Consider the following 23,866-nt stretch of genomic DNA (forward strand, 5'->3'; position numbering starts at 1 on the left):
GGTCACCCATCTGAGGGACATTGGTGCCACGTTGCCTGTGTGGGATGTAAATGGGACCAGTGCAGCCTGGAAATACCCTTTTCAGGAGAGGGGGAGATATGTGTTTCCCCCCAAGAGAGGTGAAGGCTGGAAGTCTAAGAGTGGGTGTTGCTGGTGGGCCACGGAGTGGGAATCCAGGTACAATTGCCCTGAATGGTGACATTGAGGTTATTATAGCAGGACCCTGAAACCTGCACTTCAGCACAGCCAGCTCCAACCACCAGCTGGCTGGTACGGCCACGCAGTGTATTTAACACAACCTAGAAACCTTTGCAGCTGAAGGAGGAAGCTGGAGAAGTGAATAATGGATTTCCCCTCCCTCCACTGGTAGGGAAGGGAGAGGGGTCATCCGCCATGGAGTCAGCCCCCACCCCTAATGTTACAGTGGGGGACAAGCTACCTCTCCCAGCAGAGATGACTCAAACCTGCTGATACAGGAGGGGTACAATGTCAGGGATGTCCCACGTGTCGCCTCTGGGTGGAAACTTCCAGCCCCATGTTCCTGGCCAGGGCAGGCAATCACACTAGCCTATGTTCCCTCTAAGGTGCGCACCTCCACGGCCACGTAGGACCCCACCAAGAGCCACACACTTAATTGGGAGAGTCATGCAGGTGTGCACCCTGCACTCAGGGGTGTGGCCACAGGAGGGCCTGGAAGATGGCAGTGGGGTGAGGTGGGGAGAGGTGATGCGGGAGCTTGGGCATGCAGGGCTGCAGCGAATCTCCCACCCCCGGTGCAGGGGTGTGGTGAGGAGACATGCCTCTCTCCCCAGTCCTGGAGCTGCTCTAGCAGGAAGAGGCACCTCTTCCCAGTCCCAGAGCTGCTGTGGGGGGGAAGTCCTCTCCCTGTTGCAGCCCCAAGGAAACCTGAACCCCAAAGCCCTTGTCCCCAGCCCCACCCCACAGCCCGCACCCACAGCCGATACCCTCATCCCTGCACTCCAATCTGCTGCCCCAGCCCTGAGCCCCCTTCCACACCCCAAACCCCTCATCCCTGACCCCACCCCAGAGCCTGCAACCCCAGTCAGAACCCTCATCCCCAACACTCCAAAGTCTCCCTAGCCCTGAGCCCCCTCCCACACCCCATATACCTCGGCCCCAGCCCCGCCACACTTCACCTCCGTATTGGTGCACATAACAAAATACATTCCGCACACGGATGGGAAAAGCAGAGGGAACATCACTGCTGGTTCCTGGGGGGCTGAAGCCACAGGAGCAGGGATCACATGCCCCTTGGCTGGCAGGCAGACTCAGATCACCGCAATGTCTGCTCGGAGCTCCGGCCCCCTCATGAGCACCTCAGCAGGGGGAGGGGTGTGGGCAGTGCCCCTATCACGGGCTGAGCAGAGGGTCCCTGCTTCCGGTTCTCACGCTGGTTGACGGTGGCCATTCAGAGTCATGCAGCAATTGCCTGAGAGAACCCGTCTGGGGAGGGGGCAGTTGCCACCTGCCCCCTCCGCTCCTCGCCCAGGCCTGGATGCTGGGGATAGGGCTAAGCAAGCCAGAACCGCCTCCGTTTATAAGCTTTCAAACCAGACCCCCAAACTCATTTGGGCCTGACCAGACACAACCCCAGGGCAAGCCAGATGGGTGTGCCGGCTGGGCCTGGCCCTGACAGTGACTGCAGAGAACTCCACTATCACCCCAACCCTACTGAGAGATACCCCGCCCCCTTTAATCATCCCCTCATCAGGCAGACACACTGCCCCGGCCCACCTCCTCTCCACCCATTCCCCACTCCTGAAAGCCTGCATAGGGGAGTTCATTTTCCCTTGTGATGCTCTGAGTTCCCTAGGATGCAGTCAGACCTTAGATGGGAGCCCCCTGCCCAGCTTCTCCCATATGAGAACCTAAGAGTTAATAGAGAGAAAGCTGATAAGGCTCCAAGTTGGACCAGCTGATCTCCACCCCGATTCTCTACAGTTCTGACCAAGAGAGCTTACTGGAAAACATGATGTGCTATCTTTGTTCATTTTAATGAAATACATAAAACAAATAAAATGAAGAACCTAAACTACTACCAGCACCATCAGCTCGCTCTGGGGTACACAGTACAGGTCAGACCAGGAAATCAGTCAGTCAGCAAGGATCCTGCTTTGGAATCAAATCATCTGTTCAGCCAAATCATCAGAATAATACAGCAGAAAAACAACCCTTCAAAATCCTGAAACAGGAACAAAGGAGCCCTCTGCCCATTCATCTCAGCTACTGAACTTCACCCAGGCACTGTGATCTACGCTAAGCCGCTCAAATATTTCAATTGGTTGTTCACATTTAAGCCATGACCTCAGAGTTTCCCTCTTCGACTTCACCAGTATGTGGCTAACCTTCTCCTGATGGCTTCCAAAGATAAAAAACTTAATAGAGACAGACCTTAATACATAGAATTTTGATGATATCAGACAGCTTAGTTTCTTCAAACACTTTCACAGAATGAGGAGCACATATTCAATCATTTTGATGGGCAGTATTTTAGAGTTATTTAGGTTTGGGAATTTGTTTCTAGCTCCTTCCCTGTGTGGATGTGACAGGTTTCATACACACAGGTACGTGCAGAGCCCCACTGTACCACTGCAGTGGAAAGAAAGGCTGGGATGACACCCAGTTTGTAAAAATCAAACACCAAAAATGAGAAAAAGTAACAATAAGACATTGAAATTGACAAGTGATGGAAACTCTGCAGCTTTTTGGACTCCCATGGAGTAGGAGCTAAAGCTGCAGTCTAGGTGACGGGGTCACAGGCTCAGTACTCCACATTCATAAGCTTTCTCAGGTACGAGGAGAGAGGTCAAGGCTGGCACAGCCTGTTGCTAATATTATGACTTCCTTCCCCAGAGGAGATCAGTCTCGGTGTCCTGGAATGTCCATCTTTATGTGACAGGTTGCTGGTGCAAAAGGGCTTCTGCCTTCACCTTGGTCTTTATGGTTGAGGATTCCAGCTCACCCCACACTACGGTCACTCCCCTGAAGTCTCCGGGCATATGAGGAGCGAAGGACGCCTCGTTTACAGACACCGTCGCCTGATCCATTTCAAGCGAGGCAGACTTTGGGTTATCGTCAGTTTGGAAAAGTCCCATTAAAGCCACCAGTATTCTTAAAATATCGGTTGTTGCGAACCACAAGCATTGTGGAGGTTTGAACCCCAAAGATCTCCAAAATGAAAGACCGTTTAGAAGTTACATTAGCCTGGCCTGGGGGTTAAAAGGCTGAACTGTGACGGTGGGCTTCCTTAAAAAAGAAAAAGGGGTCTCAGCTGCCATAAATATAATGGGTAGCCAAAATAAACAAAAAACCCGAACAAACTACCTACTGCCTCCCTCATGCATCCATTGCCATTCATAAAAAGAACCGTGGCCACCTCCTGACAGATGTTCTACATCTTCACTTTGCAGAGATGAGAGGAACTCAGTGACCCACACTGTCTCACTGGGTAAAATTGGGTACACAACTTGTCTCCTTATTAATTTTACTTTAGAGCTTGTCAGAAAAAATTCCATTTGAAATAGAAATAACTGTCTTCTAGATGGGGTCTGTGTTCTCCTATACGCTATTTCTCTCAGACATTCCCCCACCTCAGCCTTGGAGTGATGTTTTATGTCAGAACTCCCTAGTCAAAGGGGATATATGACATCAAATAAACTTGTCAGGATTAGCCATCACTTCGTACAGTACTAACAAAAAGCAAACCAATGGGCGTTGCAGGGTTCCAATATAATTCAGGTAATCACTAAGTTAGGCTTTAAGCAATAATGAACTTCATGTTTAACTTCATTTTCACTGGGAATGAGAACATAGTCAAAGATTATAAAATCTGATCATACCGGTTTGTTTCATTTTAAGCCGCATTTCAAGCAAGCGAGCACTGTGTAAATGTGGGCTACACCAGCATAGGAGCTTTCCACATCTGTGAGTTCATTTATTTCTGATTCTTCTGACAGAAGTGTTGGTGGAAGGGGGCTCATGCTATGCAGGAAGGTTTGCATCATGAGAAAAAGGACCTCGGCTCTATATTCACTCCTTCTGATCGTTCATAGTAGCAGGAAGTGGAGGCGAAGTGGGTACAACTACAACAAACACAAGAGCTAAACCAAGTGACAAGAGCACAGAATCAGAATTTGTACTTCCAGCCGTCTGAAATTGGAGCCTGACACATTGAGTCCCTCCTCCATTACCATTGTTCTAACAGCATGGAAGTCCTTGGTGCTCCATCAGGCTAGGGAAGGGAAGTCCCCGCTAAAGGCATCAACTATTTTTCACTTTGCATCATGGAACTTTGGATCCCAATAGTGAAGGACCTTTTAATGTAGCCCTGGCATCTGCTGGGACTGTAATCAGTGACACTGAACTAGGGAGTGGTGTTAGAAACAAACAATTTTACCTGGACCGTAGTTCACCGCAGCATCCTTCTCTAGGGCAACAATCAACTACTGAGTGTCTGCTATATCAGCCTGAGTTCTTCCAAATCTTTGGCCTTGGTCAGGATACATTTCCATTTCTCTGGAACAGAGTCCTTTACCAAACCCAACATCTGAGCTGAGTTAGTGAGGAATGGCTTCTACAAACATGCCCAGTTTGTTTCTTTAATCTGGTGGCACAGGGTGTAAGTTAGAGACTAGAAACTCTCCTGCCTCAGAATCCCCAAAAGCCACCAAAGGAGGGGAAACTTGGGAAACTTATTAAAAATAGATATTCTGCAGTTATCTCACTTTCAACACTGAGTTCATTTCAGTCCACATTTGAGCATCTATCACAGGCAAGTTCACAAATGTACTTCTCTTTTCTCCACATCAACACAGGCAGGGACAGCATTTCCCAAATAGGCCACACGCACCCAGTTAGTTCAGTTATTTGTGCAATCGGGGGTTTGCTGTTGTTTACCATTTCAGAGTGGATGGAGGCCTAAACCCACTCTTGTTTCCTTGGTAGCATGCCCAATGGCTTGGAGCAGCCTCTCCAGGTGCATGAACTGCACTAAAGTTTCTGCAATGTCATTATGCAGCAGTGGGGGGAAAGACAAAAATAAAGGAAGGACTCTTTTAGCAAACAGTCATTTCTCCCAAAGTCCTCGATAAATCCAAGCTATGTCCTGGAGAACAAAACTGATATTCGATTATGTGACTAAATGGTCTTCAGGAGAGAGAGAAAAAGCTTCAACACAGAGCGGTGTAAGTCAGTTTCTCTTTCATGAAAAATGAAATTCCAGATCAGCTTACATCTGATAACTCGGAAATCAGGAGAGCAGATTCCCCCATTGCTTTCTCCTCTGATCCATTCAAACCTGCTTCATCAACAGCACTTCCTTATTATGGAGTTGTTATTGGGAGGGGCGGGGGGAATCATCATCGTAATAGGGAAAAACTGCCGACCTTTCTCATCTGCAAAGAATCTCATATCGGCAGGAAAAAGTCCAGAAGTGGCTTTGTCAATAGACAGCAACTGGGATTTAAACTCGGAATGATGTCACTGTGTTTGGGATCCATTGGAATTCCCCGTCCAGGTCTGGGACACTTTCATTTCCAGCTCTAATGAGTCAGATTTAGGATCAAATTGATACTAATTGCAGAGACTCTTTGGGAGCTGGAGGGGTAGAATATAGGTGGAGAAACTTCACTGTGCCTCACAGGTGCCAGCACTGAGTGGGCACGGTGATGGGGAAGGAGGGAATCCCTCTGGCTCACCCCCTTTCCTTACAGCGTCGCAGAGGCTAAAATGATACATTCGTCCTACTCCTGCTTCTCCTCTTTGCTATATCGAAATATATTGTCAATAAGGAAACGGATAAAAGTAAAAATACCTGCTGCCCAGCACAGCTGGGAAGGAGACATTTTGTCAGCAAAGGGGGAGCTTGGTGACTAACTCTGCTAGTGGGGTGACAGCATAAACGTGATGCTCAGGGATTGTCCAGACCAGGAAAATTGGTGTCCATTAGGACAGGCCAAAGGGGAAGATGCTAGCTAACCCCAACCTCTGTGCCTGGGCTATGTCAGCACTGCAAATGTAGCGGTGTGTTTACATCAGGATAGCTCCTCGAGCACACCAACTCCAAGGAAATCCTACAGTAAGAGAGAAAACCCTAGTCCATTTTCACTCAGTGAGGCTACTTGTGGTCCCCCACCTGGGGCTGATGGAAACTCCTTGCTGGAAGGACACACATTCCAATGACTCACAGGAGAAAGGAGTTGGTAGAAAGGACCACAGGATTCACCCTAGAGAAGGGCGACCTGTAAAAGGCACAAGTGGGCAACACACGAGGGATCTGAGAGAACAGAGTGACACAAATAGTGCAAACAAACCAAAAGGTCACTATGTGGGAATTAGCAAATGTGTTCTGGTTTTTTTAAAATCTTTTCTCTGCCCTACACAGAGTTTCTATGCTGTGTCTCTCTCCTGTGAATACTCTGATGTCTTTTAAGGGGTGAGCTCCGGGTGAAACTTTTCCCACACTCACAGCATCTATAAGGTCTCTCTCCCGTGTGAATTCTCTGATGTACAATGAGGTCTGAGCTCACACTGAAGCCTTTCCCGCAATCACAGCACTGATAGGGTCTCTCTCCTGTATGCCTTGCTTGATGTGTAATTAGGGTTGATTTCTGACTGAACTGTTTCCCACACTCACAGCACTCATAGGGGCGCTCTCCTGTGTGGATCCTCTGATGTGTATTAAGGGATGAACTCTGTGTGAAAGTTTTTCCACACTCAGAGCATTGATGAAGTATCCTTCCCATGTGGATATTCTGATGTTCAATAAGGTCTGACTTTACAGAGAAGCTTTCCCCACACTCACAGCATTCGTAGGGTCTCTCCCTTGCGTGGATCCTCTGGTGTTTATTAAGGGCTGAACTCTGAGTGAAGCTTTTCCCACACTCACTGCATTCGTAGGGTTTCTCTCCTGTGTGCAACCTGTGATGTCGAATAAGGTGACAGCTCTGACTGAAGCTTTTCCCACACTCACAGCATTTGTAGGTTCTCTCCCCTGTGTGGATCCTCTGATGTTTATTGAGGGCTGAGCTCTGAATGAAGCTTTTCCCACATTCACAGCATTTATAGGGTTTCTCTCCTGTGTGGATCTTCTGATGTGTAATAAGACCTGAGCTCCGAGTGAACTTTTTCCCACACTCACTACATTTATAGGGTCGCTCTCCTGTGTGGATCCTCTGATGATTAATAAGATCTGATCTGTCAGTGAAGCTTTTCCCACACTCACAGCATTCATAAGGTTTCTCTCCTGTGTGGATTCTCTGATGTTTAACAAGACCTGAGCTCTGAGTGAACTTTTTCCCACACTCACTGCATTTAAAGGGTCGTTCTCCTGTGTGGATCCTCTGATGATTAATAAGGGTGGAGCTCAGAGTGAAGGTTTTCCCGCACTCACTGCATTCATGGGGTCTCTCTCCTGTGTGGATCCTGTGATGTCGAATAAGGTGAATGCTCTGACTGAAGGTTTTCCCACACATACTGCATCCATAGGGCCTCTCTCCAGTGTGGATTCTCTTATGTTTTATAAGGCCTGAATGGCTAGTGAAATGTTTTCCACATTCACTGCATGTGTTTTTTCTCTCTCCTGTAGGTATTCGCTGCTGGGCTGCGGTTTCCATGAGGTCCTGGTGAGTTCCCTGACAATTAATGAATTTACCCACTTTCTCCACTGGCTTGTTTCTCTGCTCCCTCTCTGCTCTCTGCTGACTCTCACAGGCTTTCCCCTGCACAAGATGCCTGGACACATTCCCTCTGGAGCCTTGCAATAATCCCCCACATGGTTCCACTTCCTCAGAATCTTCCTGCTGAGGATTCTGCTTCTTCTCCTCACTCACCATCCCAGAACCTATTGGGACAGAGAGAGAAACCTCAGAAACTGGATGGAAAAGGGGGAAACAAACCAAAATTAGAGCTGGAGAGACAGAAAAGCAACCTAGTAGCTGGATTCTTGTAAATTTACTCCCATAGGGGATAGAGGAGGGGAACAATTCTGCCTTCACATCCCCTCAGGGAGGGAGCTGCTGCCAGGTGTCAGTCAGGATGCGTAAGAAGTCATGAGTGACAGCTGCCCTGAGGATACAAGACCTCCTGGGGATACTCCTGAACCCCAAGAGCTTACAAGGCTTTTAGGGCGTCCCAGCTGTTTCCTTTCAGGCACTGAGAGCTTCGAGTTGGTTTAATGATCCCTCACCTGCGCAGGCACCTCTCAGGATCTTTCCTTCCTCACAGCCCTGGAGATCTGGGACCCACGGCTCCTCCCCTCGTTCCAGCTGGGAGATCACATCAGGTTTGGAAACTGGAAACCCTGCTCAGGGGAAAGAAAACAAGGGAGATCAGAGGAATTCACGGATGTTTGCTGCAAAGAAGTTTCTATTACTTTAACCCCAGCCCATTTTACAGCAGTGAAATCCTGGGGGCAGCTCCCTAGGTGCAAGAGACTCTGCTTATGAGGGATTTAACTATCCCCGTCTCTGCTGGGAACACACACAGCCAGACACTGCTCAGCAAAGAGGCTCCTAAAACACATAGGCAGTAACTCCATGTTCCAGGAAGTTAAGGCTCCAGCCAGAAGGGAAGTTACCTTGGACCTGCTTCTTCATGACAGAGGGAAACCCAGAGAGAATGGGAGAGTTGTAGGACAGCAGGGACCATTGAGCAGGGGCTGGTGGGGTTCAGTGCAGTAAGGAATAGGAGGGACTGCCGGGGGTGGGAGGGGCATCATTGAATGTCGCATCTCAGAGCTTGTCTACACTTGAGACACTGAAACTGTAGGGCGTTAGGGTAGACACTGGGCTTTCCTGTCAGGGTAGGCCATCCACCTCCCCCAGAGGCAAGAGCTAGGTCAATAGAAATATTATTTTTTGTTTAAAGACCAACTATTCTAACTACCCTAAATTCCACAGGTTTCTTCGGAATGCCTTGAAATTTGCTGGACAAATTTTTCATGGGCACTCAGGGAAGAGTTTGTGGTCCAATTATGGGGTGATTTGTTAAAGAGCTTCCTAAGATACAGTCCCCACACCTAAGGTAGCATTTTACAAAATCATCTTGCTCTGGTAACATTTGCTTGCACACAGCTGGAGCTGAAACTACGGTTCTGATTTCCCCCGATTGATCTCAATCACTTGGCGTTGATCTCGGTTAGTAGGTGGCCCCCATTGTTTCTTTGAGTTGGCTCAAGGGTTGGATGTTGCTTTGGATTGGGTCTGGTCTTTGAACCTGAGCTATACCCATGAATGTGAGACTGAGCCCCACATTTGCTACCTTTCAGACAACGCATGTTGTCCATTTTTCTTGCATTCAGCAGAAGTTCGGCCTTGAAAGTTTTGCCCTCTGATTACAAAATATTTGGGTTCAATCATATTTTAAAGTGCTCTAAAATCCACACACACAGTCTTCCCAGTCTACACTTAAAAGTTTTGCCAGCATAGCTCTGTCAGATGGGGATGTGAAAAATCACACCGCTAACTATCATAGCTGTGTCAGGAAAAGCTCTAAGGTAGATACAGTTATACTGGCAAAAAATCCACTAAAAAAATCAAGAAAAGAAAAGGAGTACTTGTGGCACCTTAGAGACTAACCAATTTATTTGAGCATGAGCTTTCGTAACCACATGATTAGAATCTAGCTTAATAAATTTTGGTAACCATTTGTGCATAAGCCTGACTTGTTTTCTCTGGTTTACTGTAAAGCAGCCAACACAATTAAAGAACCTCAGCCGTTTTGGCTCTAAAGCCTGGCCATTAGGTGAGAGTACTAAGAGCCTAGCGTTGAGTTGTGCCGCCTCCACGGGGCAAACTCTTGGGGCACCTGTCAGTCAGTATTGACTGCCCGCTGCGAAGGAGCTCTGAGCTCTAGCAGTTAAAGTCACGGGTGGTTAGGACCTTGGGGCATCCGTCAGCCTAGCCCGGGCTGCCCGCCGCGAAGGGACAGTGCGTCCTAGCAGTTAAAGTCACGGATGGTATAAACGGGCATAGCTGGCACCTCACCAAACATCCTTGGCCGCTCAAATAAATTGGTTAGTCTCTAAGGTGCCAGAAGTACTCCTTTTCTTTTTGCGAATACAGACTAACACGGCTGTTACTCTGAAACCTAAAAAATCAAGGTAATTAAATACCCATGAAGTACATTCATGTCATTAACATTGCCCAGTGCTGTTTCATGTCCTCCCAGCATGTGGATGGTAGGTAAAAACAAACCTTTGAAAACTAGGAAATGATACATTTAAATACATGCCACACCTGCAACACAACCTTAACTCTCCCCTTCCTTAACCCTTGAGCTGGCACTAACAATGGGAAATAGTTCAGTAAGGCTGGTGTAAAGATTTACAAACTACAAACTTCTCCATTTCAGGAAGTCTCCACGTCAAGACTGGCTGCCTTTCTGGAAGATGATTTATTCAAACACAAGGTGTTCAGCTGAATACAGCAACAGCTGGATGAAATTCTATAGCCTGTCTTATACAGGACTCCCCATTTGATGGATGAATAGTACTTTCTGGCCATAAAATCTATGACTCTACAATAGACATGAGAGAGGACTAAGAGAACTTGTCATTGTTTCTGTTGTGTTCCACAGATGGGAAACCAGATTTATCTGCATGCCCCACAGCCGTGTGCACTGTGTCAGTGGTAACCGACTGGTGCGAGGATCAGCTGGAGCAGCTCGGCAGAGCTGTGACTGTGGCAGGAAGAGAAGTGCACAAATCAGCCTTTGAGCATGCAGCGGGGCCCCCTCAACCTGTCCCAGGGCAGCAGGATTAACTGTTTACAACCAATCAGTTTGGTGGGCATGGAAGGGGCAGGGGAGCTAGCCTCCCCACGCCAGCTGTTCACCCACTGACCACGGAGCCCGCAGATGAGATCTGCTGCAGCAGTATGTGGCTGTAATTCCTTGCCCGGCTCCCCCAGCAGGGAAAGGTGATCCCTTTCCAGGGCAGAGGGAGCTGGGCACCATTTAGGGCGGGCAGAGAGGGCTTCTGCTCCTCCCTGAGTTTCCTAGCACAGCCAGAAAATGAACTGCTGCTCCCTGTCCCCGCTGGCACCGGAGGATCCGGAAGCCCTTAGCTGCGAGAGGAGCTAGAAGTTGCTTTGCTGGTAGGGCTGTCCCCCAGAGCAGCAGCTGGGAGATGTAAATTCCCCCTTGTGCAGGCTGCTGCAGCTCTGTGGCTGGGAGCGGGAGGGGACAGCTGTACCGTTCTGTCCACTCCCACCCCTTCGCACACAGAGGGTCTTTAATGAGGTTCTCAAATGCCCCCTCCAGCTGAGCAGCTGAGAGCCTGTGCCACTTAGAAACCCCCCTGCCAGCCCCCACAGCCAGCAACAACACAAGCAGCCCGGGGTCCAGAGGGGCACTCAAATCACTGTCTGGAGAAAGAGCTCCTTGTCACCCAGCTGATAGGATGAGTCAGGAGGGAGCAGGTTCCGGCAAGCCTTGGCCGAGAGAAGGGATCTGATGATGCTGATCTCCTTAAGGCTCTCCCACAAAGCTAGTCAGTTTTATTGTCAGTTTAAGAGTCTATTTCAGTTCTATTTAGTCTATAATAGAATAATTCAGTCCTATTTTGGTGAAATAGACATTTCAATTGTTCCCGATGGAAATCAGAGGAAGTTATTGTACAGAGCTCTGCTTCTCAATCCCAAAATAACAATGTTTGCTTTCTTCAATTGGTCTATGGATCCTGGGGATATTTTTTTTAAAACAATTCCTGGAGTGCTCTTAGTTCTACCTGTTTTTACAGCCTTAGAACAGGTCCCTTTACTAGCTTCCATAATATTTGAGTATGCCCTTGAAATGACATTGTTTAGAGGGCAAATTTTCTTAACATTTAAGATGTAGAGCGTCATATTGTATTTTCATTAAGGCATAGTTAAGACTCATCCAGTTGGGTCACTGTAGATACATACTCAGGATTTCTATATCACATTATAAAAGTGAACAGTCTCCAGAGGCTAAAACAGGCTTTTCGATCGGTCATTTGTAAGTGTGAGTTCAATTTTTTAAATTTGTTTTTATGTTTTGAATCTTTACTATACCTTGAACTGAAGTGTGTTTTCACTTGTGCTGGAGAAATATCAAATGCATTGTATAAATGGATTGCAATGTTTAAGAGCTGATTTCTAATTCCTGAGTATTTTATAGGAAAAGAAGGCACTGTCACTGGAGAAAGGTGAAAACATTTGTATGTTCTGGAAATACACCTTCAGGTGTCTTAGAGCTGATGGGATACAAACAAAAGGAAGTATTTCTATACACAACATACAGTCAGCTTGCGGAACTCCTTGCCAGGGGTGCTGTGAATGCCAAAACCTTGATACCTCCATTGCCTGTATCACCACACAGGCATGAATGGATTTAGCCTAGGAAGCTGGGTCAGCATTAGCCCCATTGGGCAGGTGGGATCTAGGGCACCCAGAGGTGAAGTGACTTTCTCAAAGCTAAGCGGGAAGTCTGTGGCAAAGCAGAGAATCAAAACCAGAACATCTGAGCCCTAGGCCTGTGCCTTAACCACTAGACCACCCTTCCTACCCTGAGGAGGGAGAGCCTCCTGGGCCACTTTGAGTATGTGGGTGTGGGTGGTTGCTAGACAGAGCCACCAGGATGGGAGGAGCAGAGAGAAATGGAGTTGGGGTGGGGGCTCAGTGGTGGGGTTTTAGGGGCGGGGCCAGGTTGGGGCACCAACTAGTAAAACCAAAAGTCAGGTAATGCTGAAACAGTGCAGAGTAGAGATTGCATTGTGGGGATGACGTGAACCTTAACTCAGATTTCCCCATCTAAGAACCGAGGGGATAGGAACCCTTACCCAGGAAGGTCACATCCTCATAGTTCTCCTGCATGACATCTCCATAGAGGGCTCTTTGAGCAGGGTCCAACAGAGCCCACTCTGCCCTGGTGAAATACACAGCCACCTCCTCGAAGGTCACCGGCCCCTGAAAGAGCAAGAATCAAACCCTCGGGAACTGCTGCCCAGTCACACCCCACTATTCACGGGGGAGAGAAGCCAATCAAACGGAAGCTCTGAGTAGCTCGCAGTCACCACAGTCCCACCCCCACCCCACTCAGAGCATCCAGGAAACACCAGGGTGAGGGGATGAAGAGAGAGCCCCTTGTCTCTCCCAGCAGAGCCATCACACACCTACTAGCCAGAGACGGATACAGGAGGTGGAGCCCTAGCAGGGTCCAGGGAGAGCTCCTTGGTAGGAAGCCCAACACCCTCCTCATTGTGAGGAGCTGGATATGAGGGGCCAAGTCACCTCCCTAAGCCTCACTGCTGGGTGCCACCTTCATATCTCACAGCAGCTGCTGGTTAGTCTGGTCCGTTTTCCTAGCCCCAACTAGGCGGGTTGTGCCCTCTTCTATAAATTAGGGCATTTCCACCTCCGGACCTCATGGCTCTGGTACTAGAATCTAGGCCACATATTAAACAAGTTCCAGCAGGTTTACCACACCCTGGCCTCCTCCCTTTCTCCACCCCGTGAATTTCCTGACCACTCCAACCTCCAAAACAGACGACCCAAACTTTCCCACTTCCTCTCTCCCCCCTGCAGGAACCCCCCAGCCATCCCCCAGTAATCCCTACCTGAACTGGATCGGCTGCAGCCATTTCTCTGCCCTGTGCCGTGGGAGGACAGGATGAGCTGGAGCGAAACGTGGAGTCGTTCTGCAGCCTGGCCGGGCGAGAAGGGAAATGGGGGAGGTTTCAGAACAGGCTTCAGTTAATCTCACACCACAATTCCCCCAGGTTCTTTCCCAGCAGACAGACACCCTCGATTTGCCAGGCTGGGGAAACGTTTGATCTCTTTATTCCAGCGTAGACCTGGCCCCCCCTGCCAGCTAAGCCCACAGGGAGATTTTCAAGCCTCCCAGTAACAAAGTCTCTGAACAACATGCTAGGGGACAGCAGAAGCAAGGGGGCTGGGCGGGCTCCATGGGGGACTCGCTCCTTCCTTCCTTCCCCTCCCGCGCCCCGCCGTGCCCCCTTGCTAGCAGGGAACGGTCACCCCATCCCCGAGGCAGCTGTCTCAGGGCTCCCCCGAACAGCCCCCAGGAACCCCGACCCCGACCCCTCTTGGGGAATGGCCCAGGGCAACAATTTCCCACCTAAACCAGGACAAATCGCTGCTGATCAAATGGGTGGGAAACGCGGGGAAACCCCCGGGGGGGGGGGGCGGGACCCCCCCAATCAGAGGCTTTAAATGGCCACGTGAGACTTCTGGGGGAAAACAGGGCAAAAAGGAGAGGCCAGCGAGCCCGTGCCGGGAAAGGCGGGGGCTCCCCGGACGCCACCTCCCGAGGGGGCAGCGAGCGAGCGAGGGACCGGGGGGGGGCACAAACAGGGACGGGATGAAATTAACCCCCCCCCCCCGTATATCTCCCGGCTGCACAGACAGTCCGGCCCCCACGGACCTCCCCCCGCTCTCTGGGTCCGTTCTCCCCAGCTCCCGCCCCACTCGCTGCCCCCGCGGGCTCCCCCCGCCGGCCCCGGACGTACCGGGCTGCCCCGCTTCCGCCGCCTCCCCTCGCCGCGCCGCGCCGCGCCCCCGCCGGCCCGGGAGCCGAGAACCGCGGGGCGCTGGGAGCTGTAGTTCCCTGGCCCGCTGCCCCCCCCCGGAGAGCCGGCCGCGGGGCCGGGCGGGAACTACATTTCCCAGCATTCCCTGGGCCGCTCAGGAACTACATTTCCCAGCATTCCCTGGGCCGCTCGGGAACTACATTTCCCAGCATTCCCCGGGCCGCTCTGCATGGGGCGCGAGGCCGCAGCTGGCCGGGCAGGGGGAGCGGGCGCTGTGAATGGGGAGCGGGCCCGCCCGAGGCTTTGGCCCCGCTGTCGCCCTCCGAGGCGTCCCCAGGCTGGCTTAGGGGCGCCGGGGTGACCTCGCCTGGCAGCCCCCAAGGAAGGAACTGGGTGGGCTGAGTGAGCAGTGCCCCTCTCTGTCTGACGCCTAGCAAGGGGGGTCCTGGGGACCCCACCAGGAGAAGTTAAAATGAAAAGTAAGGGAGGGGAGGCTAGAGGGCCTGGGCACCTTTAGGTGCAGTACCAGGCCCGCAGGAGGATTTCCAGGTCTGAGCTGTGGAAGCAGAAATTGGCTTTTCCTTTCCAGATTTATCCAGTATTCAGAAAGGGGAATCTAGCACCTGCCTTCCCGATTTGAACACACTCAACATTCAGGGGTGCTCAAGCTCAGTTTAGGCTGCTGTTACTTCATTTCTCCCAAATCAAAAATGCTGATCCGCTGTAACTTGCTGTAGAAAAACTGGATAAAATTGAGAGACAAATGCTGGGGTCTTCCCAGTGCTAACTCGGACTGGAATTGCTATTTTCAACAGCCATTACCATTTTTTCTTTAGGTTTTTTTTGTTTAAAAGGAAGACAGTAATATTGCACTGGGAAATTCCCCACAGAAACGAAGAGCGGAAGAAAAGAATAACAAAGGCTCCTCAACTTTTCCTCATTTATCTAGGACAGTCTTATCATATGGATCCAGATATCCTCCAATCACACAAGCTGAAAATTGTTCCACTTTACCACAGTTCTGTAACCGTGCGGGAACCAGTCCTGTCTGTGTTCTGTGCACATCCAAAATCCCTCCTGAATTCAGAAGAGCCTTGCTTTTGTGACCACACTACCAGATATTTTCAGCCTTGGTAAGCAAAGCAGGTTTACAGTTCTTAATCGGGCAGGAGGCCTCTCAGAAAAAGTTAGGTGCTGTGGGAGGTGTTGCTTATTCACTGGGTAATGTGAGGCCTTATACTGTTACCATAGTAAACCAGTGCAGCACAGAATGCGCTTTGCTCCCAGGGTCGAGAATGGGGTCCTTTGCTTCTATACACAACCCATTAAAGACCATGAAAAGACTCCCAGTCACTTCAACAGGCTTTGGACAGAACTGGTTATACATAGGGTAACTCCACTGTCTTCACAGGGTCCTGGTCCCACAGTGGCAGGGGGCCATGTGAGCTTGTTGCAGAGCTGCTGCTCAGGGATGGGAACCTCCTGCACCCCAGCCTTCAAAATCATTCACTTTCTGCATGACTACGTGCTAGCTGAGGGGTGTATGGGAATTAGTGCCCCTGCTGCAGGTGATGGGCATCTCAGGTACTTAAAGCCATGGCCTGGAGGAGGGAAGCACTTAACTGCAGAGTCTGCAGCTGCCTAGGGCTGGCACTGAGGATTTAGAGTCCCTAGTGCCACTGTTGCAAGGTTCAAGCATGCTCAGCCTTGTAATTGCCACCCTTCCCTTGCTACCAGCTGCAGCTATCTAAGGTTGGCCTCTGGAAATTGGCCCCATGGCTGTAGCCAGAGATGCTGGAGGTGGCTCTGTGACTACTGTGGGCCATTAAGCTAGAGCAGATAAAGAAACTCAAGGAACAGAGATCACCCATAAGAAAGGAATGTCAAGGGAAGCCGGAAAGGAGGAAGCAGGTCAGGTTTGCAGTGGGAGAATAGCCCCAGCTGGTTGAGGAGCATGTCCAAAGTAGAAAGGAAACAAACATGGGGAGAGGTGGTGGTGATGATCAGGTAATAGACTAGCATGTAGATGGGAGCAGAGGGAGAAAGGTTGGTGTCTTCAGCTTCCCGAGGGCTAAGTCCTCACTTTGGGGAAATGGTGTTTGCAAGTGGCTTGCTCAAATTGCAGGATGGGTGCTGAGGGAGGGATTTGTCAGAATTGATCAGGTACCTGCTGGCTTTGGAACTTTGAGCTGAGACTAGGAGGACACACTGTGACTGGTGACATGGGGTGGGACTGGAGACATGGCTATAGAAGGTCTGAATGAGGAAGGAGATAAATCTGTGGGGTGGTTCCCCTGATCACTCTGAAAGTTCCGCTCCCTGTGGACACTGGTAAACCCACATGGGTGTACAGCTCAGTGAGAAGAACTGGGGCTGAGGGAGCTGCGTATGGCAATGCAGCTAGTCATGTAGAGGTATGTGATCAAAATGAAAAATGTCTCTGAGATTCAGTTCTGGGTACACTAGGGCACTGCCACACTGGGCCCACACTCAAAGTCCACGATGACCACATAGGGCCGCCCCCGGGGTTGGTTCCAGCCCCAGGAGGACGTCCCCCGTTGCCTGGCCATAGAGGGAGGTTTAGTGATGGTCTGTCCCAGCACAGACCCCACTGGGGGAGCAGCGACTGCTCAGCCCGGCCTCCCAGATCACAACGGAGGCAGCAGCAGCATCTGCCCCAGGAGGCCCAGCGAGCTCTAGGGCTTCAGTATCCCGAGTTCAGAGAGAGGCTGACACCGGCCTCCTCGGCCTGAGCAATGACCAGAACCTCTGCTGGGGGCAGCTAACGACTGAGCCCCCCTCTGCTGCCCCTGCAGCCCCCAGGGACAGTCAGGTTGATGCTGATCTCATTTCCCCTCTGGACTCACACAGGTATTTCATACATGAATGAGAACGGACCCTCAGCCATAATTTTGTTGAACTGACTGAGCCTGAACTGAACAGAAAAACAAACCAAAGTAAGTATCAGTCGGACTCTGCCTGCTGTTGCTCTCGAGACTCTGGTTGGACACAGAATCCTGCACAGAAATCAAAGCAGGGCCCTCTTCAGTTCTCTCAACCTAAAACATTTAACATCAGGAGTCAGACCCCCAAATCATGTAAATCAAAGACTAAATTGTAAAAAGAAAAGGAGTACTTGTGGCACCTTAGAGACTAACCAATTTATTTGAGCATAAGCTTTCGTGGGCTACAGCTCACTTCATCGGATGCATACTGTGGAAACTGCAGAAGACATTATATACAGAGACCATGAAACAATACCTCCTCCCATCCCACTCTCTGCTGGTAATAGCTTATCTAAAGTGATCACTCTCCTTACAATGTGTATGATAATCTGGATTTGTGCTGGAAATGGCCCAACTTGGTTTTCTCACCCTCCGCTGCCCCCCCCCCCCCCCACAAACTCACTCTCCTGCTGGTAATAGCCCATCCAAAGTGACCACTCTCTTTACAATGTGTATGATAATCAAGGTGGGCCATTTCCAGCACAAATCCAAGTTTTCTCACCCCCCACCCTCCAAAAACCACACACACAAACTCACTCTCCTGCTGGTAATAGCTTATCCAAAGTGACCATTCTCCTTACAATGTGTATGAAAATCAAGGTGGGCCATTTCCAGCACAAACCCAGGTTTTCTCCCCCCCCCCCCAAAAAAAAAAAACAAACCACACACACACAAACTCACTCTCCTGCTGGTAATAGCTTATCCAAAGTGACCACTCTCCTCACAATGTGTATGATAATCAAGGTGGGCCATTTCCAGCATAAATCCAAGTTTAACCAGAACGTCGGGGGGGGATGGGTAGGAAAAAACAAGGGGAAATAGGCTACCTTGCATAATGACTTAGCCACTCCCAGTCTCTATTTAAGCCTAAATTAATAGTATCCAATTTGCAAATGAATTCCAATTCAGCAGTTTCTCCCTGGAGTCTGGATTTGAAGTTTTTTGTTGTAAGACAGCGACCTTCATATCTGTAATTGCGTGAGAGATTGAAGTGTTCTCCGACTGGTTTATGAATGTTATAGTTCTTGACATCTGATTTGTGTCCATTTATTCTTTTACGTAGAGACTGTCCAGTTTGACCAATGTACATGGCAGAGGGGCATTGCTGGCACATGATGGCATATATCACATTGGTAGATGTGCAGGTGAACGAGCCTCTGATAGTGTGGCTGATGTGATTAGGCCCTGTGATGGTGTCCCCTGAATAGATATGTGGGCACAGTTGGCAACGGGCTTTGTTGCAAGGATAGGTTCCCGGGTTAGTGGTTCTGTTGTGTGGTATGTGGTTGTTGGTGAGTATTTGCTTCAGGTTGCGGGGCTGTCTGTAGGCAAGGACTGGCCTGTCTCCCAAGATTTGTGAGAGTGTTGGGTCATCCTTCAGGATAGGTTGTAGATCCTTAATAATGCGTTGGAGGGGTTTTAGTTGGGGGCTGAAGGTGATGGCTAGTGGCGTTCTGTTATTTTCTTTGTTAGGCCTGTCCTGTAGTAGGTGACTTCTGGGAACTCTTCTGGCTCTATCAATCTGTTTCTTCACTTCCGCAGGTGGGTATTGTAGTTGTAAGAATGCTTGATAGAGATCTTGTAGGTGTTTGTCTCTGTCTGAGGGGTTGGAGCAAATGTGGTTGTATCGCACAGCTTTGCTATAGACAATGGATCATGTGGTGTGTCCAGGGTGAAAGCTGGAGGCATGTAGGTAGGAATAGCGGTCAGTAGGTTTCCGGTATAGGGTGGTCTTTATGTGACCATTGTTTATTAGTACTGTAGTGTCCAGGAAGTGGATCTCTCGTGTGGACTGGACCAGGCTGAGGTTGATGGTGGGATGGAAATTGTTGAAATCATGGTGGAATTCCTCAAGGGCTTCTTTTCCATGGGTCCAGATGATGAAGATGTCATCAATATAGCACAAGTAGAGTAGGGGCTTTAGGGGACGAGAGCTGAGGAAGCGTTGTTCTAAATCAGCCATAAAAATGTTGGCATACTGTGGGGCCATGCGGGTACCCATAGCAGTGCCGCTGATCTGAAGGTATACGTTGTCCCCAAATGTAAAATAGTTATGGGTAAAGACAAAGTCACAAAGTTCAGCCACCAGGTTAGGTTAGCCATGACATTATCGGGGATAGTGTTCTTGACGGCTTGTAGTCCATCTTTGTGTGGAATGTTGGTGTAGAGGGCTTCTACATCCATAGTGGCCAGGATGGTGTTATCAGGAAGATCACCAATGGATTGTAGTTTCCTCAGGAGGTCAGTGGTGTCTCGAAGGTAGCTGGGAGTGCTGGTAGCGTAGGGCCTGAGGAGGGAGTCTACATAGCCAGACAATCCTGCTGTCAGGGTGCCAATGCCTGAGATGATGGGGCGCCCAGGATTTCCAGGTTTATGGATCTTGGGTAGTAGATAGAATATCCCAGGTCGAGGTTCCACGGTTGTGTCTGTGCGGATTTGATCTTGTGCTTTTTCAGGAAGTTTCTTGAGCAAATCCTGTAGTTGCTTTTGGTAACTCTCAGTGGGATCAGAGGGTAATGGCTTGTAGGAAGTGGTGTTGGAGAGCTGCCGAGCAGCCTCTTGTTCATATTCCGACCTATTCATGATGACAACAGCACCTCCTTTGTCAGCCTTTTTGATTATGATGTCAGAGTTGTTTCTGAGGCTGTGGATGGCATTGTGTTCTGCACGGCTGAGGTTATGGGGCAAGTGATGCTGCTTTTCCACAATTTCAGCCCGTGCACATCGGTGGAAGCACTCTATGTAGAAGTCCAGTCTGCTGTTTGGACCTTCAGGAGGAGTCCACCTAGAATCCTTCTTTTTGTAATGTTGGTAGGGAGGCCTCTGTGGATTAGTATGTTGTTCAGAGGTGTGTTGGAAATATTCCTTGAGTCGGAGACGTCAAAAATAGGATTCTAGGTCACCACAGAACTGTATCAAGTTCGTGAGGGTGGAGGGGCAGAAGGAGAGGCCCTACAACCTATCCTGCAGGATGACCCAACACTCTCACAAATCTTGGGAGACAGGCCAGTCCTTGCCTACAGACAGCCCCCCAACCTGAAGCAAGTACTCACCAACAACCACATACCACACAACAGAACCACTAACCCAGGAACCTATCCTTGCAACAAAGCCCGTTGCCAACTGTGCCCACATATCTATTCAGGGGACACCATCACAGGGCCTAATCACATCAGCCACACTATCAGAGGCTCGTTCACCTGCACATCCACCAATGTGATCTATGCCATCATGTGCCAGCAATGCCCCTCTGCCATGTACATTGGTCAAACTGGACAGTCTCTACGTAAAAGAATAAATGGACACAAATCAGATGTCAAGAATTATAACATTCATAAACCAGTCGGAGAACACTTCAATCTCTCTGGTCACGCGATTACAGATATGAAGGTCGCTATCTTACAACAAAAAAACTTCAAATCCAGACTCCAGCGAGAAACTGCTGAATTGGAATTCATTTGCAAATTGGATACTATTAATTTAGGCTTAAATAGAGACTGGGAGTGGCTAAGTCATTATGCAAGGTAGCCTATTTCCCCTTGTTTTTTCCTACCCACCCACCCCTGACGTTCTGGTTAAACTTGGATTTATGCTGGAAATGGTCCACCTTGATTATCATGCACATTGTAGGGAGAGTGGTCACTTTGGATAAGCTATTACCAGCAGGAGAGTGAGTTTGTGTGTGTGTGTGGTTTTTTTGGGGGGGAGAAAACCTGGATTTGTGCTGTAAATGGCCCACCTTGATTTTCATACACATTGTAAGGAGAGTAGTCACTTTGGATAAGCTATTACCAGCAGGAGAGTGAGTTTGTGTGCGTGGTTTTTGGAGAGGGGGGTGGAGGGTGAGAAAACCTGGATTTGTGCTAGAAATGACCCAACTTGATGATCACTTTAGATAAGCTATTACCAGCAGGAGAGTGGGGTGGGAGGAGGTATTGTTTCATGATCTCTGTGTATATAATGTCTGCTGCAGTTTCCACAGTATGCATCCGATGAAGTGAGCTGTAGCTCACGAAAGCTCATGCTCAAATAAATTGGTTAGTCTCTAAGGTGCCACAAGTCCTCCTTTTCTTTTTGCGAATACAGACTAACACGGCTGTTACTCTGAAACCAGACTAAATTGTGAGCACTGAGCAGGGTGTGTGTGTGGTGGGGAGCAGGGTGGCTGTGTGGGCGGATATTTGCCTTGTAAATGCTGAGCCCTTAGGCGGAAGTCCCCTGCCAGTGTCCACCCTCCCCCAGTGTTTGTTTCACCATTTCTAGGGGAAAGGATTGGGCTCCTCCCCCCTCTCCTACCCCTTGGCCTGGGGGAGCTGCCATTGTATCTCTCCCCATCCCCCTCCCGCCTCCTGCCCTCTGGCCCTGCCCTTCCCAGCCAGTCTGCGCTTGCTCCATGTTCTCCCTCCAGCCTCCCCACAGCCCCCCCCTTTCCTTCCCTTTATCAGACACTCAGAGTTTCCCTCTAGTCCAGCTCTGCTCCCCTGAACCCCAGAATTCTCCCCCTGATACCTGTGTGTTCCCCCAGCCTCCCTCCAGCAGCCCTGCCCCCTGCATTCTTATTCCCCCCTCCCACATCTCCATGGCCCCCTCCCATCCCCTGCATCCCTGCTTCCACATCCCTATTCAACCCCCTCCTGCCCCCTGCCACATTCCCCTTTGCCTCTCAATGCCCTCTAACTATCACAGCCCCCTGCCCCCCTTTCGGCTCCCCACATCTCGCTGCCCCCCCTCATCCCCTGCAAACCCTGGGAGCTGCAGCAGCTTCCCTCTGCCCGAGGCAGGAACTTGCAGCCACCCCGCTGGGAGCAGCCCAGGGCGCCTTTGCCCCGCACAGGCTGCACCAGGAGCATCTCCCTGGGGGGGCAGGTCTCCCCTTCTCTCCCCATGGGGCACTGCTGGGGGGCAGGGCTCAGGATCCCAGTCACGGGGGCCGAGCTGGGATCTCTGCACAGGGAGAGTCTCTTGGGGTGGGGGGGCAGCGGGAATGTCCCTTCCCCGCCTGCAGCCAGGGCTCGAGGGGCCCCAGCGGCTGCAGCCGAGGCCCGGGGGGCTGGTGAGGCCGCGACCGCAATTCCCTTTTGCTGCCAGGCTGGGCCCCAGGCTTCCTCTGCTCAGTGCCTCCGGGGTCCTCGCGTGCTGGATCACTGGGTCTCTTTTCCCCACAGCATGTCACCGTCTGCGAGCCCTGGGCTGAGCTGCAAGGGCTGGTCCCCTAGTTCGGGCCATGGAGCTGTCAGCGCCCTGCCACCAGCTTCTTCTGGTGTTAGCTGTAGGGTTCAATTACCCTGCCCCTGGGCTGTAGGGAAAACCCTCCAGTTCTCCCTCCTGCCCCCGCAGGGCTCCCTGCTCCTCCCCTGCCAGTGTAACTCTGCCTGCACAAGTTGCTCTGGTACATGGGTGCATCCCTCCTTTGCTGCCCTGTCACAATTTGCTGCTTCTGCCTTTCCCCACCCTGCAGTTCCAGGCCAGTAAGTTGTGATGGATGGAGACATTCCCACCACAGTTTGATACTTCTCACCTTTCCCCACTTTCTGCTCCCGCGGTAACAGACTGTGATGAATGGGGTTCCTCTATCATCGTTTTCCCATCTCACTCTTTCTCCATCCTGTGGTCCGGGGCTGGTAAATTCTGATGGCTGGGGACATTCCCAACACGATTACCTTTCCCCATTCTCTACCTTTCCCCATCTCCTAGACCGGGGTAGAAAGTTGTGATAGATTGAGGATATTGAAGCCTATAGGGCTAGCTTGCTTACTTGCCTATATATCTTTTCTTATGGGATTCTTATTTTCTTATGGGTTTGACTATTTGTTTTATTATAATAGGTTATAAAATGTGTAGAGATTTATATTAGAGTATTTTTGGCTGCAATGCAAGGGACCTACAGGCCACACCCTGTATGTTGTTTTAAGGCAAAGTTAGTGTATGTCAGTTTAGGACCTTTCACCTAGATAGGTGCTGATGAGTAAAAGCATAAGGTCCATATGTGGTTGCAACCTTTAACCCAGATAGGTAAAGGATGTGTCTGGGGGGCTACCTAACTGCATACCCTCTTTAAACTTAACAGGCATGCCTCAACTTGGAACTTGGAAAAGAACCGAAATAACCAGGTAGGGCAGAAATAAGAGAATGAGCTAATGTCATTAATATGTGTATATATGTTATCAATATATACAAACGTACCAGCCTACGAAGTAAGTGTACCCCAACATTTCTGTGGGAGAGGAAATGAAGTTTGGACATAGAAAGAGGGCTCAGGTGTTAAAGCTCTGTGACAAGGGTGACCCACCATGCCTAAGAGGCTTCTTAGTTCTCTCTTTATTGCCCTTTG

General features: G+C 50.0%; 1 protein-coding gene and 1 long non-coding RNA gene across 4 annotated transcripts in view; one reads left to right on the forward strand and one right to left on the reverse strand.

Annotated features, from left to right (window-relative positions):
• Positions 1–1,994: 1,994 nt before the first annotated feature.
• The window catches only part of LOC140895278 (uncharacterized), a 57,641-nt gene continuing 35,769 nt past the window's right edge, over positions 1,995–23,866 (reverse strand). Inside the window, exons 1-5 of one of the 3 annotated variants that reach the window (XM_078848048.1) lie at positions 14,510–14,588; positions 13,598–13,685; positions 12,821–12,947; positions 8,207–8,320; positions 1,995–7,861 (exon numbers count right to left, since the gene is read on the reverse strand). In XM_078848048.1, coding sequence (XP_078704174.1) covers positions 6,396–7,861; positions 8,207–8,320; positions 12,821–12,947; positions 13,598–13,621 — 1,731 coding nt within the window. In that variant the 5' untranslated portion in view covers positions 13,622–13,685; positions 14,510–14,588 and the 3' untranslated portion in view covers positions 1,995–6,395. Of the gene's footprint in view, positions 7,862–8,206; positions 8,321–12,820; positions 12,948–13,597; positions 13,686–14,118; positions 14,428–14,509; positions 14,589–23,866 lie in introns of those variants that run through there. The other 2 variants (XM_073304723.2, XM_078848049.1) reach the window with 2 other exon arrangements.
• On the forward strand, positions 14,792–23,816 carry LOC140895996 (uncharacterized). The gene is made up of 3 exons (XR_012154416.1): positions 14,792–15,663; positions 17,402–17,487; positions 23,603–23,816. It is a non-coding gene; the product is annotated as an uncharacterized LOC140895996 (long non-coding RNA).

Source organism: Lepidochelys kempii, chromosome 11, assembly GCF_965140285.1.
Source record: "Lepidochelys kempii isolate rLepKem1 chromosome 11, rLepKem1.hap1, whole genome shotgun sequence".
Lineage (NCBI taxonomy): Eukaryota > Metazoa > Chordata > Testudines > Cheloniidae > Lepidochelys > Lepidochelys kempii.